We start from the raw sequence: 18535 nt of genomic DNA on the forward strand, positions 1-18535 counted from the left end.
CACTGTACTCCAGCCTGGGTAACAGACCCAGACTCCATCTCAAAAAAAAAAAAAAAAAAAAAACCCATTCGGAAAGGGGTAGGAAGTTGGAATCTACCCTCAACCCTCATCACCCCATCACTCACTGGGAAGGAAGGCCAAAGCACCAGGTGAGTGGACAGGACATTTCAAGGGTTAAAGCTTAACCAGCTGAAGATTAACTGGAACAAACCCGCATAGTCCGACAAAATAAGATGTACTGATTTACAAAAAGAGAAAAAAAATCCACAGGAAGGGTTGGAATGGGATGGACGAGAGAGGAGAAAAGCTCTTTTATAAACGGTTGAGTCCCAGCTGAAGGATTCTGAGGAGAATCTAACGACGCTAGGATCTGGAATGGCTGCTGTTTCCGAGGTGAGATTAGGAGAGGCAGGCATTAATAGGATATTGAGTGCAATCATTAATGTAATCAAGAGGGTGGCTTAGGAACAGGGTATCCCCAGTAATAAAATGAAAACAGCAAAGCAAGTCTAGAACATCACTAGTAAGAAACTGTAATCTCTCAAAGAGGGAGTTATTATGCCATTTTACAACTACTGCACTACCTGGGGAGAAATCATGTTTTCTATTAATTTTGCAACGGGCTTTATCTGTCTCTTCCTTCCCAGCTTGATTAATGACAGGGCTGCTTCATTGTTCAGTCCAAGCTGATTTTCATTCCTTCACAGAAGAGGGAAGCAAATGTCCCCACGCCCAGAAAAATAAAAATTACACTTCATGGAACAAAAAAGAAACACAAACTCATCTGGATTTTGACTTGCCTATATGCAACAGCAATCATTTCCTCCTCTCCCCGCTGCCTTCCTAAAGAACAGCAGGATTGGGAAAGGAGACGGAATCTTGAGACCTCGGGCCTTTGCTGGAGCCGGGCTTGGCTGATCAGGACCCACCCCCGTTAGCGCACTAGCTCCCTCCGTCTACCGCGCGCAAAACCCCATGGAAATAACAGGGAGCCTGGAATAAAGCTGACCCGTCCCCGTATCAGGGATAAAGGCCAGGTACACGAAGACTGGGCTGGAATCTGTCTCCGAGTTCCCCGCAGTTTCCATGGGAGGGAGCTCGGGTAAAGCTGTGCGATCTGCAGTTGTTCTTTAGACTACATCTTTTTGTTTGGGGGCCTTCATTCACTCCGGGGTTCATGCATCTAACTCGAAGCCATTCTGGGCCGCTGGACCTGCGCGGCCCTGAAGCAGGAGGGCAGAGGACGCAGCAGGGCACTCGGCGCCCAGTCAGCGCCACAAACTGCACAGCTACTGCCTCCCGGCTCACACAGAGGTCCGCGCCGCCCCCGCGCCACCCCCGCGCCCATTGCCTGGGTGCACGCTACCAACTTACCTCTCAGAGCCGACAGCAGCAGGGAAGCCGGAAAGAATCGCGCGCGGAAGCCTGTGGGAAATGTAGTCCGCGGGTGGGAGGTACCGATCCCAGCGCCGACGGGCTGAGCGGAGTGCGCAAGCGCGAATGTTGGAGCTCTGACCGCTCGCGTCGGGAGGGCCTTCCAGGCTTCCGGGAGATGAGGTGAGCTCGGGCCTGCGTTTGCTTCTGTCGCTGAGGAAGACTTTTTTATTTTTTATTTTTATTGAGACAGAGTCTTGCTCTGTCGTCCAGGTTGGAGTGCAATGACGTGATTAGAGCTTACTGCAGCCTCGACCTCCCGGGCTCAAGCGACCCTCCCACCTGAGCCTCCAGAATACCTGGGACTGCAGGCGCGCGCCACCACGCCCAACTAATTTTTTCTTTAATTTTTGCAAAGCCCAGATCTCCCTATGTTACCAAAGCTGGTGTCCAACTCCAGGGCTCAAGAGATCCCTCCGCCTGAGCCTCCCAAAGTGCTAGGACTACAGGCGTGAGCCACTGGATTCAGCCACAGAGGATTTAGGAAGACGTTTTGGTACGAGCAGGTGCCTAATATGTGTACTAAACACCTAGCAGTTACTCACTGCATACACCCAAGCAAGGTGTGAGGAGTATACATCAGGCATGAGCATACTTGATGTATGCTCAACAGAACTTGGAGCAGGACCTAGACCTAGAAAGGTCGCTCGGGCTCACTGCGCTCTCAATATCTCTCTCTCTTCCCCCCTCCCCCTCCCCCCCTTCCCCTCCCCGCTTCCATCTCTCCTCTCTCCCCTCTCCCATTTCCCCCTCCCCTCTCCTCTCAAGAATACATTTCTCCTGTCCTCTGTTCCTTCAGGAAAGAAATGGGATAAGCTCACCAGGGGACCACAGTGAGGCATCTTTTGTATCCCAAATTCTTTGATACATTAGTTAATATTAGTTAATATATCAAAGAATTTCTTCTTTTTTTAAGAATATAAAACTTTAGAAGATATTTGAAAATGCCTAGGTAATCTTGTTTCATTTTGCAAAGAATAGGGTATGCATGAAATAGGAGATAAATGAAAACTCTGAGCTACTTTATGACTACTAAGAAGGCAGCTGGGCTCATGCCTGTGATCCCAGCACTTTGGGAGACCAAGGTGGGCAGATTACTTGAAGTCAGGAATTCGAGACCAGCCTGGCCAACATGGTGAACCCCTGTCTCTACTAAAATACAAAAATTAGCTGGGCATGGTGGAGCATGCCTGTAATCCCAACTACTTGGGAGGCTGAGGTAGGAGAATTGCTTGAACCTGGGAGGCAGAGGTTGCAGTAAGCTGAGATGGTACCACTGCACTCCAGCCAGGGTGACGAAGCAAGACCCCTCTCAGCAACAACAACAACAAAAAAGGCTGGGCACTTTGGGAGGCCGAGGTGATTGGATCACCTGAATTCTGTAATGCTAGACCAGCCTGGTCAACATGGTGAAACCTAGTCTTTACTAAAAATACAAAAAAAAAAAAAAAAAAAAAAAAAAATTAGCCAGGCATGGTGGCGCACGCCTGTAGTCCCAGCTATTCGGGAGGCTGAGGCAGGAGAATTGTTTGAACTGGGGAGATGGAGGTTACAGTGACCCAATATTGTGCCATTGCACTTCAGCCTGGGCAAAAAGAGTGAAACTCTGTCTCAAAAAAATAAACAAGCAAAAAAACCTACTAAGAAGGCCCAGTCATCGTAGTTTTATGTAGAGGTGTATGATTAAATTTATGTAAGGAAATCAACACTCCATTAAAAAAAAAGCAATAAAAAATATTAAAATAGATTTTCCATTTTCTTTCAGTTTCAACTAAGTTTTTTTTTTTCCAAAGTCTTGTTCTGTCATCCTGGCTGGAGTGCGGTGGCATGATATCGTCTGACTGCAACCTCAGCCTCCCAGGTTCAAGGAATTCTCCTGCCTCAGCCTCCCTGAGTAGCTGGGATTACAGGCATGTGCCACCACACCCGGCTAACTTTTTGTGTTTTTAGTGGAGACCGGGTTTCACCATGTTGGCCAGGCTGGTCTCAAACTCCCAGCCTCAAGTGATCTGTCACAGCCTCCTCAACTGCTGGGATTACAGGCATGAGCCATGCATCTGGCCTTGTTTTGACTAAGTTTTGAGGCCTTCTGACACTAGGGGCTACCTTCTTCAAACCCTCTCTGGTAAGGAGACTGCTGGAGGAGATAACTAACTGTATGTAGGTCATTTTCCTTGTCAAACAGCACCAAAGAATTAATGCCTAACTTCACTGAGGTACAATGGAGGGATTTTTGGAAAGGACCCTGCTCTGTGTCAAATGATGGGGTACTTGGTCCAACATCATGCTCACTGACCTTCTGAAATATGATTTTCTTCAGATTGTTTATTTTCTTGTCTCATTCAGTTTGAAAAGGACTATTTGGACCTTCAATTCATCACAGTCATGCAGAACAAGAGAGTTTCTTTCAGAGAGTTTCATTTCTTTTCTCAGTATCTAAATCTGTACTATTAATATTTTCAGTTGTCCTCAGATGTCTGCAGTTTCTCTTAGTAGAAAAAACCCCATGTGTCAAATTCTCCATTATTTGACACAGAGCAGTATCCTTTCCAAAAATCCTTCCATTGCACCTCTAAAACTGTCATTCTAGCCTTTTTGTTGTTGTTGTTATTAACAGATCACGAACAGGCACGGTGGCTCAAGCCTGTAATCCCAGCATTTTGGGAGGCTGAGGCAGGCGAATGGCTTGAGCCCAGGACTTTGAGACCAGCCTGGGCAACATGGTGAAATCCTGTCTCTACAAAAAATACAAAAATTAGCCAGGCATGGTGATGCACATCTGTAATCCCAGCTACTTATTTTTTTCATATATATATATATATATATATATATATATATATATACACACACACACACATACGATTTTAGTAACTTTGAAATCATAAAAAGTAAACATCCCTCACCAGGAATTAAATCCATGTTATTCCTCAATATATTTCTGGAGTCTTCATTTATTCCAGAACTGTTTCTCATGGATGTACTTTACATTAAGTTTGCAGATTGAGAAAGTGGCCCAACGTTTACCAAACCTTGTGTTTTAATCATTTATGGTAATATTGTATAATTTATGACCTCAATTTTTGTTAAATACCTTCATGGCAAAGGCACTATCAGAAGCTGCTGCAAAACCTCACACCAATAACACTGGTGAAGGAGAAAGCTGCTGCTTTCTGCTTTCTTCTGCCTTCCTAATCTTGCATGAGTTTATCTCACTGGAAGAACACAGATCACATCTGGAATTCTAGAAGCAAGAAGGTCTAAAAATTGTAGGTTTTAGGCTTCCAGCCTCTGTAGCACAAAAAAGAGCATGGGGCACAGTAGAATACTTAAAACAACAACAAATGATATCCAGCACACTAGATTTTTTATTAAACAATTATTTATTTATTTATTTAGAGACAGAGTTTCACTCGTTGCCCAAGCTGGAGTGTAATGGTGTGATCTCGGCTCACTGCAACCTCTGCTCCCGGGTTCAAGTGATTCTCCTGCCTCAGCCTCCCGAGTAGCTGGGACTACAGGTGCGTGCCACCACCATGCCTGGCTTTTTTTTTTTTTTTTTTTGTATATTTAGTAGAGATAGGGTTTTCGCATGTTGGCCAGTCTCCTGACCTCAGGTGATCCACCTACCTCAGCCTCCCAAAGTGCTGGGATTACAGGCGTGAGCTACCGTGCCCAGCCAGATTTTTAAACAATTTAATATCATAATTTAATATTTGGCTTTGTTCTCGAAATTTCTCAAAAAAAAAGAAAAAAAGTTTGCTACCCCAATGTTAGAAAGATATTCTGCATTTTCTTCTAAAGTCCTTGCTTTACCTTTTATGATTAGATCACTCATGCATCTGGAATTGATTTATGTATAGTGTAAGGTAAGGGTGAAGATTAATTTTTTAAATTAGAACAGATAAACAACTGATCCAGTGCTTTTTATTAAAAAGACCACCGTTTCCCAACCACATGGCCAAAGAAACTTTATCACAAATTAGACAACCGTGTGTGTGTGTGTGTGTGTGTGTGTGTAGAGAGACAGACATCTTTTCAGGGCTCTTTATTTTGTTCCATTGGTCTATTTGTTCATTCTTGCACCAATAACATACCTGCCATAATGACTACAGTACAACTTGTCACATTAACAAAGTGAAGGAGGAAAACATCGTTATCAATGAGCCAAAAAGGCATCTGACAATATTTAGCAGGCATTTCTATTTAAAAAAAGGAAGAAAGAAAAAAGAAAAATTAAACAGGAACTGAAAGAGACAACTGAGCCACAATAAAATCTATTTCTGGGTAGCCTGGGGGCCCAGTTAGACTTGTCCATGTGCAGAACCACTGCAGAGAGTCCCCACTAGGAAAGTGCCTAATAAAGTTAGGCCATTCTCAAGACCCCAGAACTGCAGAGCTACCAGTGTGAACCTCCAACCTGTAACAGATGCTGTGTGGGATGAGCCCACTAAACCCATGGGGGCAAGGCTGTCTGAGAACCAGCCAACATCCAAGTGTGTCCAGGTGGGTCACAGAGTTAAGGAAGAGTCTTCTGGAGCCTTAAGAGTTAATGTCATTTGGCCGGGTGTGGTGGCTGACGCCTGTAATCCCAGCACTTTGGGAGGCTGAGGCAGGCGGATCACCTGAGGTCAGAAGCTCAAGACCAGCCTGACCAACATGGTGAAACCCCATCTCTACTAAAAATAAAAAATTAGCCAGGCACGATGGTGGATGCCTGTAATCCCAGCTACTCGGGAACCTGAGGCAGGAGAATTGCTTGAACTGGGGAGGCAGAGGTTGCAGTGGGCCAAGACCACACCATTGCACTCCAGCCTGGGTGACAGAGCGAGACTCTTTTAAAAAAAAGAGTTTGGGCCGGGCATGGTGGCTCACGCCTATAATCCCAGCACTTTGGGAGGCCGAGGCGGGTGGATCACGAGGTCAAGAGATCGAGACCATCCTGGTCAACAAGGTGAAACCCCATCTCTACTAAAAAAATATATTAAAAAATTAGCTGGGCATGGTGGCGTGTGCCTGTAGCCCCAGCTACTTGGGAGGCTGAGGCAGGAGAATTGCTTGAAACCAGGAGGCGGAGGTTGTGGTGAGCCGAGATCGTGCCATTGCACTCCAGCCTGGATAACAAGAGCGAAACTCCGTCTCAAAAATAAATAAATAAATAAATTAATTAATTAATTTAAAAAAAGAGTTCATGTTGTTTGCACTGTTGGGTTTTGGACTTACTTGGCACCAGTTATCCCTTTTTTTTCCCTATTTCTTTCAGAATAGGAATGTCTAGGCTATGCCTGTCCCACCATTGTGTTTTGGGAGTAAAAATCTTGCTTGATTTGATAGACTAACAGCTGGAGGAAAATTTGCCTCAGGATAAATCATGCCTTGTTTCACCATATCTGATCTAGATGAGAACAAACTTTTGAGTTTGTGCTGGAAAGAGTTAAGACTGTGGGGCAGTCAGAGGGGAGTGAATGTATTTTACATCTGAGAAGAACCTCAATTTGGGAGGCCAGAGAAGACATGCTATAGTTTGAATGTGTCCCCAAGTTTTAGGGAGAAATTTGATACCCAGTTCAATAGTATTAAGAGGTGGAACCTTTAAGAAGTGATTGGGCTATGAAGGCTCTGCTTTCATGAATGGATTAATGCCATTATCACAGGAGTGGGTTCCTTATCAAAAGATGAGTTGGGCTCTCTCTTGCCCTCTCTACCCTTCTGCCATAAGATGATGTAGCAAGAAGGTCCTTATGAGATGCCAGCCACCTAGTCTTGCAATTCCTGTCTTACAGAACTGTGAGCTGGTTTCTGCTGTTTATTAGAAATTACCCAGTATGTGGTGTTTTTTTGTTTGTTTGTTTGTTTTTTTGAGATGGAGGTTTGCTCCTGTTGCCCAGGCTGAAGTGCAATGGTGCAATCTCAGCTCACTGCAACCACTGACTCCCAGGTTCCAGCGATTCTCCTGCCTCAGCCTCCCGAGTAGCTGGGATTACAGGCATGCACCACCACGCCTGGCTAATTTAGTATTTTTAGTAGAGAAAGAGTTTCACCATCTTGGCCAAGTTAGTCTCAAACTCCTAACCTCAAGCGATCCACCCACCTTGGCCTCCCAAAGTGCTGGAATTACAGGCATGAGCCATCAAGCCAAGCCGGTATCTTCACAAAATAGACTAAGAAAAAAGGTAATAATTTTTGTGTTGAATTTCTATTTTTATATGTATTCTTCATTCCTTTTGTAAAGCCAGTGAAGCTAAGATAAATAAGAATAATAGAAACCATCTAAAAGATACTTTGAGGCCAGGCACAGTGGCTCATGCCTGTAATCCCAGCTCTTTGGGAGGCTGAGGTGGCCAGATCACGAGGTCAGGAGATAGAGACCCTCCTGGCCAACATGGTGAAACTCCGTCTCTACTAAAAATATAAAAAATTATCTGGGCATGGTGGCGTGCACCTGTAATCCCAATTACTTGGGGGGCTGAAGCAGGAGAATCGCTTGAACCCAGGAGTTGGAGGTTGCAGTGAGCCGAGATAGGCCTCTGCACTCCAGTCTGGTTACCATCTGAAAAAGAAAAAAGATACTGTGACGGAATCATGTCATTTTTTATAACATTGTTGCATTGTTCAAGTCAGAAAACCTAAAATCTGGATACATATTTAAATGAAAACAGGCCAGGCCCCAGGGTATTCCTAGTAAATCATTTTTTTTTTTTTTGAGACGGAGTTTCGCTCTTGTTACCCAGGCTGGAGTGCAATGGCACGATCTCGGCTCACTGCAACCTCCGCCTCCTGGATTCAGGCAATTCTCCTGCCTCAGCCTCCCGAGTAGCTGGGATTACAGGCACGTGCCACCATGCCCAGCTAATTTTTTTGTATTTTTAGTAGAGACGGGGTTTCACCATGTTGACCAGGATGATCTCGATCTCTGGACCTCGTGATCCACCTGCCTCGGCCTCCCAAAGTGCTGGGATTACAGGCTTGAGCCACCGTGCCCGGCCAGTTTTTGTATTTTTAACATAAACGGGGTTTCACCATGTTGTCCAGGCTAGTCTTGAACTCCTGATCTCGTCATCCACCCACCTCAGCCTCCCAAAGTGCTGGGATTACGGGTGTGAGCCACCATGCCCAGCCAAGTTCTATATTCTCTAAAGCTTCTTACTGCCTGTAAAACTATGGATTGTAGTTTTTAAAAAACAACATCACAACTGTACTTTTCCCCCTTTATTTATGGATTAGTTCAGGGGTTTTTTTTGTATCTAGAGTCAACTTTTATCATTTAGGTTTCTCTAGATTGAAACATATTGAAATATATGTATATAGTAAATATATGTATATAGTAATATGTAACTTAAATTTTTTTTTAAATCTCATTATGTAGTTATTTTACCTTTTCCATACATAAAGCTATGAGTCATGTTTTTCCCTCAATAACTGCCAATCTATATTAATGTTCTTTTAAAAGAGAATATCCTTAGTCTATTATTTTATTAACGATTCCATTAATTTATCATAAAACTACTTCCTGTTACTTACTTTACCTTTAAAAAATGTCTGGCTTAAGTTAATCCTTATTTTTCCCATCACTCCTGTTATGTGATAGGTATTGTATGTATGTGAATAGAGTGGTGAACAAGACAAATACTCCCAATTATCTCCTTTATCAAACTCTCATATGCCAAGTCAATATTCCCCCTACCCTAATGGGACAACTAGGAATCACCCCTAGAATCCACAGCCCAACAAAATTACTCAAACAATCCAATCCTAAGCTTACCAGCGTGCCTACCCCTGCCTTATCCATTCCTTCCCAGGAAAACCTCCAATGCTCTGCCCTCACCCCTTCTGCATCCTGATACAGAAGGCGCTTCTTTACATGACTCTGTGGCATGCCACACCTCATGTTTCTAGGATCTGAGTATAAACTTCTTCCTTCATGACAATCATTTTCATGTCTGCCTGTCTCACCATGATTAAAACAAATTCCAAGCACATTTTAACACAAGGATCCTAAAATGTTCCATACACTGTATTTGATGGATACGTCTCTTAAGTCTCCTTTAACATATAGGATTCCACTTTTATCTCTTTTTTTTTTTTTTTGACATGTATTGGTTAAAAAAACTAGGCCATCACTTCTGCAGAATTTCCCAAATTGTGCATGTTTGTTTGAGTCATTAATTTGTTCTTTTATTCCCCATGTTTCCTGTAAATCGGTAATTAGGTTTGTAGACTAACTTGTACTTCTCAATGAATTTGGGGGACCAAGAAAACTTCACAGGTATCCACTGTGTGCATCCATTACATCACATCAGGTGCATCTGGCTGTTCTTATTTAGAGATTGTTAATATGGATTAGTGTCCTGGCATTCTGCTTCATGCAGTATAAGCTTCCTATCCATTTTTCACCTAATGGTCTTGGCATCCACTATCACCACCAAAATCCATTATTTTGTAAAATTAAGAAGTATGATTTTCAAATTCAATCATTCCTTTGACCTTTTAACCAGTTGGAATTCTCTAATAATAAACAACTTTCCTTCACCAACTTTTGGTTGTCTTGAAATATAGTTCCTAAAGTATAGGCAAGGTAAATGTTCCATTCTTTTCCTTTATTTGTTAATAATGCTCTTGTATGCTCCATAAATAATTAATGCATTTGGTTCAGAAAAAAAAAAAAGGCAGCTCAAAGGATGGAGTGGTCATGACAAAAGGACAGAGGAGCCAATTTGAGGGGACTGCCACTGGCCAAATACAGGACAATTAATCATTTTTGAAAAGCTACAATATATTTTTTAAATTAATACAGTTTTATAATACAGGTGACTTTTAATTTCCAAATAGTTTCATGTTATCCTTTGTCAATTTTTGATACTGACCGGGGCCAGAGAATGCTGATTGTAGATTTTTTTTTTTTTTTTGAGACAGGGTCTTGATCTGTCACTCAAGTTGCAGTGCAATGGTGCAATCATAGCTCACTGCAGCCTCAACTCTTGGGTTCAAGTGATCCTCCCACCTCAGCCTCCTAAGTAGCTAGGACTACAGGCATGCACCACCATGCCCAGGTAATTTTTAAACTTTTTTGGTAGAGGGTCTCACGATGTTGTCCTGGCTGGTCTCGAACTTCTGGCCTCAAGCAATCCTCCTTACTTGGCCTCCCAAAGTGCTGGATTTACAGGCATAGGATACCTCACCTGTTCTAGGGTATCTGTTTTAATCTGTTTCTGTAAGAAAATATTTCTTACTTTCAATATTTTAACAAGAATAAGGTATCTCAGGGAGGCCAAGACGGGTGGATCACGAGGTCAAGAGATCGAGACCATCCTGGTCAACATGGTGAAACCCCGTCTCTACTAAAAATACAAAAAATTAGCTGGGCATGGTGGCGCGTGCCTGTAATCCCAGCTACTCAGGAGGCTGAGGCAGGAGAATTGCCTGAACCCAGGAGGCAGAGATTGCGGTGAGCCGAGATCGCGCCATTGCACTCCAGCCTGGGTAACAAGAACAAAACTCTGTCTCAAAAAAAAAAAAAAAAAAAAAAGAGTAAGTTATCTCAAATTCAATGAGAAGTAAATGTTGGTGGAAGGCATTTCTAAATTCATTATGCCCAAAGCCTTTAGTATGAATTATCCAAAAAGAAGTATTAAGTATGATAATAAAAGAAAGTTTAGTGGCTTAAAACAACAACCATTTTATCATATCTCATGTTTTTGTGGGTCAGAAATTTGGGCAGGGGCTCAGCTGGTCAGTCAGTTCTTCCATTCTACATGGCATCAGTTGAGGTCACCAAGTCACTCAGTGGCATTTAGCTGGTGGCTGGTCTGGTGGATCCAAAATTTTACTCCAATCTCTGGTGTCTTGGTGGATGTCAAGAAGACAGGGTTCAGCAGGATGCCTCTCCCTCTCTACGTAGTGTCAGGGCCTCTCCATGTGGTCTCTTCAGGAAAGTAGCCAGACTTTGGAACATGACAGTTCTCTCATTTCATGAGATGAAGTAACTCTACTAGTGTAGTAAAGACTGAGTCAAGAAACCAGCACAGCACTACATCATCTACCATATTCTACTGGGCGAAGCAGTCACAGTCTGCCTATATACAACAGAGGGGATATAAATTCACCCTTGATAAAAAGAGTATCAAATTGCTGCACTCTTATATAACCATTTCATAAATTAAAAAAATTATAGCACAGAGCAGTTAAGCATCTTGTCCAGGACGACACAAAGTGATGGGATAGGGATGCCGTTAAGTGTCTTCTCACATTTCTTATAACAGGATTACTTTTTAGAACAAATGTGCTGAAGTTTCAGGTTTGAGTGATGATGGAATACATTACATTATCATACTCTTCTAATGGTATAAAACCTCTTATGCCAAATCAGTTGCATGTAGGGAGCAAAAGAGATTAATTACTACATTCATAGAATGTTCTGTAACACAGAAGTTAAAAAGACTTTCTTATATTTTTACATTATGAATTTTCAGATGATGGGTAAGGTGTGAATGTTGCCTAAAGGCCTTCTTACATTCCTTACATTCATAGGGTTTCTCACCAGAATGAATTCTCAGATGCTGAATAAGGGATGAATTAAGTCTAAAGGCCTTCCTACATTCCTTACACTCAAAGGGTTTTTCACCAGTATGAATGCTCTGATGTAGAGTAAGTTTTTGGCGCAATCTAAAGGCCTTCCCACATTCCTTACATTTATAGGGTTTCTCACCAATATGAATACTCTGATGCTGTGTGAGTTGTGAAAGTAGTCTAAAGGCCTTCCCGCATTCCTTACAGTCATAGGGCTTAACACCAATATGAATACTCTGATGTGAAATAAGTTGTGAGTAACGACTAAAGGCCTTCCAGCATTCCTTACATTCATAAGGTTTTTCACCAGTATGAATTCTGTGATGGAGAATAAGATGATAACCACGACTAAAGGTCTTTCCACATTCCTTACATTCATAGGGTTTCTCCCCAGTATGAATTCTCTGATGAAGTGTTAGTTGTTGTCGCACTCTAAAGGCCTTCCCGCATTCCTTACATTCATAGGGTTTCTCACCAGTATGAAGTTTGTGATGTACTCTAAGACCAGAGCCACACAAAAAGGCCTTCCCACATTCTTTGCATTCATAGAGCCTGTCAGCACTATTAAGCTTCTGATGCCGAGTCAGGTGTGCATACTGTCTAAAGGCCTTCCCACACTCTGTACAGACATAGGGTTTCTCACCAGTATGAATCCTCTGATGCAGAGTAAGTTGTCCTCGTACCCTAAAAGCCTTCCCACATTCTTTACATTCATAGGGCTTCTCACCAATATGCATTTTCTGATGTACTCTAAGATCGGCACCACATATGAAAGCTTCTTCACATTCCTTACATTGGTAGAGTTTTTCACCAGAATGAAGTCTCTTATGTCGAGTAAGGTGTGCAGTCTGTCTGAAGGCCATCCCACATTCCTTACATTCATAGGGTTTTTCACCAGTATGAATTCTGTGATGAAAAGTAAGCTGTTGCCGCACTCTGAACGCCTTCCCACATTCCTTACATTCATAGGGTTTATCGACAAAATGAAGTCTCTGATGTGGAGTAACAGATGTGCGTTTCTGGTAAGAGGATACTTTTTCAGATGGCATTTTCACATTACTGAAGTATCTTTCTAGAGGTCTCTCTTGTCCTTCGATTTTTTCTTTGGATTCCCAATCATCTTTTAAAATGAGACCCTTAAGACCATGGTTTTTAATTCTTTCCATTATTTTCCACTGGGATAAATTTATTTCATAAATGTCATTTTCTAAAGACAACTTCTTGGCCTCATACTTGGTCTCCAAATCTAAAATAAGACAAGAAAGCAAACACATGCTGTTTTCTTTTACTAAAAGAAGCAACATTTCTAATGTAGAAATGAAAGACAACTTAAGTAATCCTCAACCAAACTCTAAAATATTGGTATACAATCTGAAAAGAAAAAAAGCAAAAGAGAACATCAGGAAAAATGAGAGTTCATACAAAAGAGCAAGATTGGTGATTAAGTAAACATTTTAAGTCATTGGATCTCATATGGCAGTGTGGACCAAAATCACCATATAGCTTGTTACTAACATTGAGGCTTAGACGCCACTCAAACCACCTGGATCAGACTCTGCAGTCCTGGAAAGAGATTCAATATTCTCTACACGATCATTCTGATGATGAGAGGTTGAGAATCTATACTTAATGTTTTTTTCATCTTTCTTCATTCTTAGAATCCAGTCAAGCTCCCTGTGATTAAGAAGGCCCCTGCTTATCTATATCATATGATCTCAAAGCAGTGTCCCTTTTACTGCTACCTGGAGAGGCCTCCTTGCAGATCTCACATGTCCTAACTTACTTCCATCTCTTAGGACTCTTCATAGTCTGTTCTATCTCCCACAGATCTCCTGATTGTGCTTTTTGCATGGCTGGCTCCTTTTCATCCTGAGGTCTTAGATTAAAAGTCATTTCCTTTAAGGTTGACCCTATTGATAGTCTGTAAAAATCCATGTTGCCATTCTCTATTTCTTACCTTTATAATACCTCTCAATTTAAAAATTATATATTAACTTCTCCATTTGTTATACTGCTTATTCTTACCTATAAACCTCCTCAAGGACAGAAACAATCCCTACTTTATATTAAGTAATAAATGCTAAGCATATAATAGGTTTTACTCATTTAATTCCCATAGTTATATACTTGTCCTAAACGTATCTCTCTGCCTCTAGTCTCTCACGCCTTACAAAAATGATTAAATATTCTCTTTATTCAACCAGGGTAGCCCAGCTAAATACATGAATAGGTGCCTGTATATTCCTATATATCCACCACTGCTTATGCCCTTATATGTAGTGTACTACCCATTTTCTCCTTCACATAGCTATGGGTAACTTTTCTTTATCACTACACCATAGCAAAGGTATTGAGAAGTTATGCCTACTCAATCTCCCCTTCAACTTATTCTATTACTCATTCATTTGACAAATATTCAACTGGTTTTGTTCTTTCCTCCCATTGCTCAAGTTTTCTCCTTTCAATTTCCTAATAGTCAAGGTGATTCCTATATTTTTAGGAAAGGTGTATCAGTGATTTTTCAGACAGGAAAACATGTTTATATCTTTCTTATGAAATTCTTGGCACAAAAAGATGGGATAAGCTGGTAACTCAGTAATGTGGACAAAAGTAATGTGCACATTCAAATGTTATAGTCATCTGAATGTGAAGGGCTTGCTAACAGAAGTAACGTTAGATATAGGCCAAGGATGGCAAGCCAGCAGCAGAAACAGAGGAAAATCTAAGTGCTGAATGAGTTGCGTATGAGAGAGAAACAGGATGAGGGTTTCAATTATTACAATGTAGTCTCTATTAAAAAGTTGAAATCTAGATACACACTAGGAGTTAGCAAAAAAAAAAAAAAGTTGAAATCATATAGACATTTTCTACAAAACCTAGAAATTAATAAAAGTAAAAGAACCAAAAGTAAAATCTACCTGAATATTCAAAAGTCTATATTAAATAACTTTTACATCTGAAAATAAGATCTGAAACAGTATTTTTGGTTTTTGCTTGCTTGTTTGTATTTTGAGACGGAGTCTTGCTCTGTCACCCAGGCTGTAGTACAGTGGCATGATCTGGTCTCACTGCAGCCTCTGCCTCCTGGATTCAAGTAATTCTCCTGCCTCAGCTTCCAGAGTAGCTGGGATTACAGGCATGTGCTACTATACTTGGCTAATTTTTTTCTGTATTTTTAATAGAGATGGGGTTTCACCATGTTGGAGAGGCTGGTCTCAAAGTCTTGACCTCAAGTGATCCTCCCCGCTCTGCCTCCCAAAGTGCTGGGATTATACACATGAGCCAGGGTCCCTGGCTGTATTTTTGTTTTTTAGAAAATAATGGTAGGCCGAGTGCAGTGGCTCACACCTGTAATCCCAGCACTTCAGGAGGCCAAGGCAGGAGGATTTCCTCAGCCCAAGAGTTCGAAACCAGCCAGAGCAACATGACAAGACCTCATTTATACAAAAAACATATGAAAAAATTAGCTGGGTGTGGTGGTGTGTGTTACAGTACCAGCTACGTGGGACACTGAGGTAGGAGGACTGCTTGAACCCAGGAGGTCAAGGGTGCAGTGAGCTGTGTATATGACACTGCACTCCAGCCTGGGTGACAGGGCAAGACACTGTTTCTTAAAAAAAAAAAAAAAGTAAGTCTATATTTTGAAAACCTCCACATAAGTATCTGTAAAACATAACCATAGTGCTTAGAAGAAACTTTAAAAACTAAAACCCAGCAATAAAAGTGAAAAACATCATTAAAAGTCTTACTCAAGGCTGGGCACGCTCATGCCTGTAATCCCAGCACTTTGGGAGGCCGAGGTGGGGGGATCACAAGGTCAGGAGAGCGAGACCAGCCTAGCTACCATGGTGAAACCTCATCTCTACCATAAATACAAAAATGTAGCCAGGCATGGTGGCAGGTGCCTATAGTCCTAGCTACTTGGGAGATTGAAGCAGGAGAATCGCTTGAACCTGGGAGGTGGAGGTTGCAGTGAGCCGAGATGGCGCCACTGCACTCCAACCTGGCGACAGCGAGACTCTGTCCCAAAAAAAAAAAAAAGTCTCACTTAAAAAAAGAAAATAAAATGAAGCAAAGCAGAAGAAAAATATTAACTTATATAAAAGCAGAATTAGTTAGAATACAGAAATAGAGCTAATACATAAAGTATAAACCAGTATTTTGAGATGGAGTTTTGCTCTTCTTGCTCAGGCTGGAGTACAGTGGCCCGATCTCAGATCACTGCAACCTCCGCCTCCTGGGTTCAAGCGATTCTCCTGGGTTCAAGCGACTCTTTTGCCTAAGCCTCTGGAGTAGCTGGGATTACAGGCATGTGCCACCACACCCAGCTAATTCTTTGTATATTTAGCAGAGACAGGATTTCATCATATTGGCCAGGCTGATCTCGATCACCTGACCTCAGGTGATCCACCTGCCTCGGCCTCCCAAAGTGCAGGGATTACAGGCATGAACCACCGCGCCTGACCACATAAACCAATTTTTTAATCAAAACATAAACCACGGTTAAGATAATGAAGAAAGCATGAAAGCACAGACATAGAAATAAGAAAAAACAAAGTGAAAATGATTGTGACTACAGATGACAGATGACTATGCCAATACATTTGAAAACATAGCTAAAATGAAATTTTTTTTTGAGATGGAGTCTCACTCTGTTGCCCAGACTGGAGTGCAGTGGCATGATCTCAACTCACTGCAACCTCTGCACCCACCCACCCCATCATTTCAAGTGATTCTCCTGCCTCAGCCTCCTGAGTAGCTGGGATTACAGGTGCCTACCACCGCACCCAGCTAATTTTTGTATTTTTAGTAGAGATGGGGTTTCACCAACTTGGCCAGGCTGGTCTTGAACTCCTGACCTCATAATCCACCGGCCTTAGCCTCCCAAAGTGCTGGTATTACAGGAGTGAGCCACCACACCTGGCTTAAAGTGAATAATTTGTCAGAAAGATATAATTTATCAAAACTGACCACAGAAGAGATACATATTAATAAAATGTTTATATAGATGTATTCCCATAGAGCAAATAAAGAATGCAGTCAGACTTATCATCCCTTTTCCCAGGAATAAAGCTTTACAAAACTTATTTAAGCTTTAAAGACAGGCTATCCAAATTGTTTTTCAACTAGGAAGAATGAGGACTTCCAAACTCTTTTCATAAAGTGATACGGAAATACAGATCACTCACAAAAAGAAAACTACACACCAATTTTCTGAACACTGAGGAAAAAATTCTAAGTACCTAATAAAACAGCACCTTGAAAGACTCAAGTGGTGTTTATTACAAGAATGTTTTAATGGTTCAATATGGGGAAATCTATTAAGACAATTCAACATATCATCAGAGCTAAGGAGAAAAAAAAAAATCACACAATTGACTCCACAGATGCTGAAAAGGTAACTAAAAAAAGACCAAAACTGCCAGGTACGGTGGCTCTTGCCTATAATTCCAGCACTTTGGGAGGCTGAGGCAAGTAGATTACAAGGTCAGGAGTTCAAGACCAGCCTGGCCAACATAGTGAAACCCCATCTCTACTAAAAATACAAAAGAATTAACCAGGCATGGTGGTGCACACCTGCAGTCCCAGCTACTCGGGAGGCTGAGGCAGGAGAATCAATTTAACCTGGGAGGCTGAGGTTGCAGTAAGCTGAGATCGTGCCATTGCACTCCACCTTGGTTGATAAAGCAAGACTTCGTCTCAAAAAAATTAAAAAAGAAAAGAAAAAAGAAAAAGACCAGAACTGTTCCTGAATTTGTTTTCCCAAGAAACAGGGTCTCCCTCTGTCACTAAGGCTGGAGTGCAGTGGTGCAAACACAGCTTACTGCAGCCTCCAACTTCTGGGCTCAAGCAATGCTCCTGCCTCATGTTCCTGATTTTTTTTTTTTTTTTTTTTTAAAGACGGGGTTTCACCATGTTGATCAGGCTGGTCTTGAACTCTCAACCTCAGGTGATCCGCCTGCCTTGGCCTCCAAAGGGCTTAGATTACAGGTGTGAGCTACCACGCCCGGCTTTTTAAAATTTTTTTTAAAGCTCAATAAAGCAGTAATGATACTTCCTTAAATGATAAAGTATATATTATGTTACCAAAAAGGCAGCTTGCCAAACATTACCAGTACTATTAATGATGTAGTGTTAGACTTACTAGTCAACACAATTAAAAAATCAGAAAAAAAATCAGAGGTAGAAGAATTAGAGGTAAAACTCTATTTCAAGAGGATATCCCTGTCTAACTGGAAAATTCAAGGGTTTAAATATTATAAATGGCAACAAAATTTAGAAAGGTAGCAGGATATAAAATCAAAACACAGACAGCAATAACCTTTAAATATATATTTAACAATAAAATACGAGGGGAAAGATCTCTTTCATAATACTTACAAAAATTCAAAATATATGGATAACCTTTATGAGGAAAACTTTGAAACACTCACAAAGCATTTAGTATTCAGTATATTGAAGAAATCAGACACCAAATCAGAAGAGATTCCTGCACAGAAGGTAAGGGCGCCCCACCAAGGGTATTCATAATAAGACG

General features: G+C 41.6%; 1 protein-coding gene and 1 long non-coding RNA gene across 2 annotated transcripts in view; one reads left to right on the top strand and one right to left on the bottom strand.

The window, feature by feature from the left end:
* LOC110569470 (uncharacterized) overlaps positions 1–1282 on the top strand; it is a 41224-nt gene extending 39942 nt beyond the window's left edge. The window contains exon 4 of the long non-coding RNA XR_010344287.1: positions 648–1282. This is a non-coding gene — a long non-coding RNA (uncharacterized LOC110569470). The remainder of the gene's footprint in view (positions 1–647) is intronic.
* A 9376-nt stretch (positions 1283–10658) lies between these two features.
* Positions 10659–18535, bottom strand: part of LOC105706554 (zinc finger protein 82 homolog) — a 58990-nt gene continuing 51113 nt past the window's right edge. The window contains exon 8 of the mRNA XM_064382126.1: positions 10659–13243. Within this exon, the coding sequence (XP_064238196.1) occupies positions 11874–13243 (1370 nt within the window). The 3' untranslated portion in view covers positions 10659–11873. The remainder of the gene's footprint in view (positions 13244–18535) is intronic.

The sequence above is a fragment of the Aotus nancymaae genome, unplaced genomic scaffold (genome assembly GCF_030222135.1).
Source record: "Aotus nancymaae isolate 86718 unplaced genomic scaffold, 86718_ANA_hifiasm-v0.15.2.pri h1tg000028l, whole genome shotgun sequence".
In the NCBI taxonomy this organism is placed as follows: Eukaryota; Metazoa; Chordata; class Mammalia; order Primates; family Aotidae; genus Aotus; species Aotus nancymaae.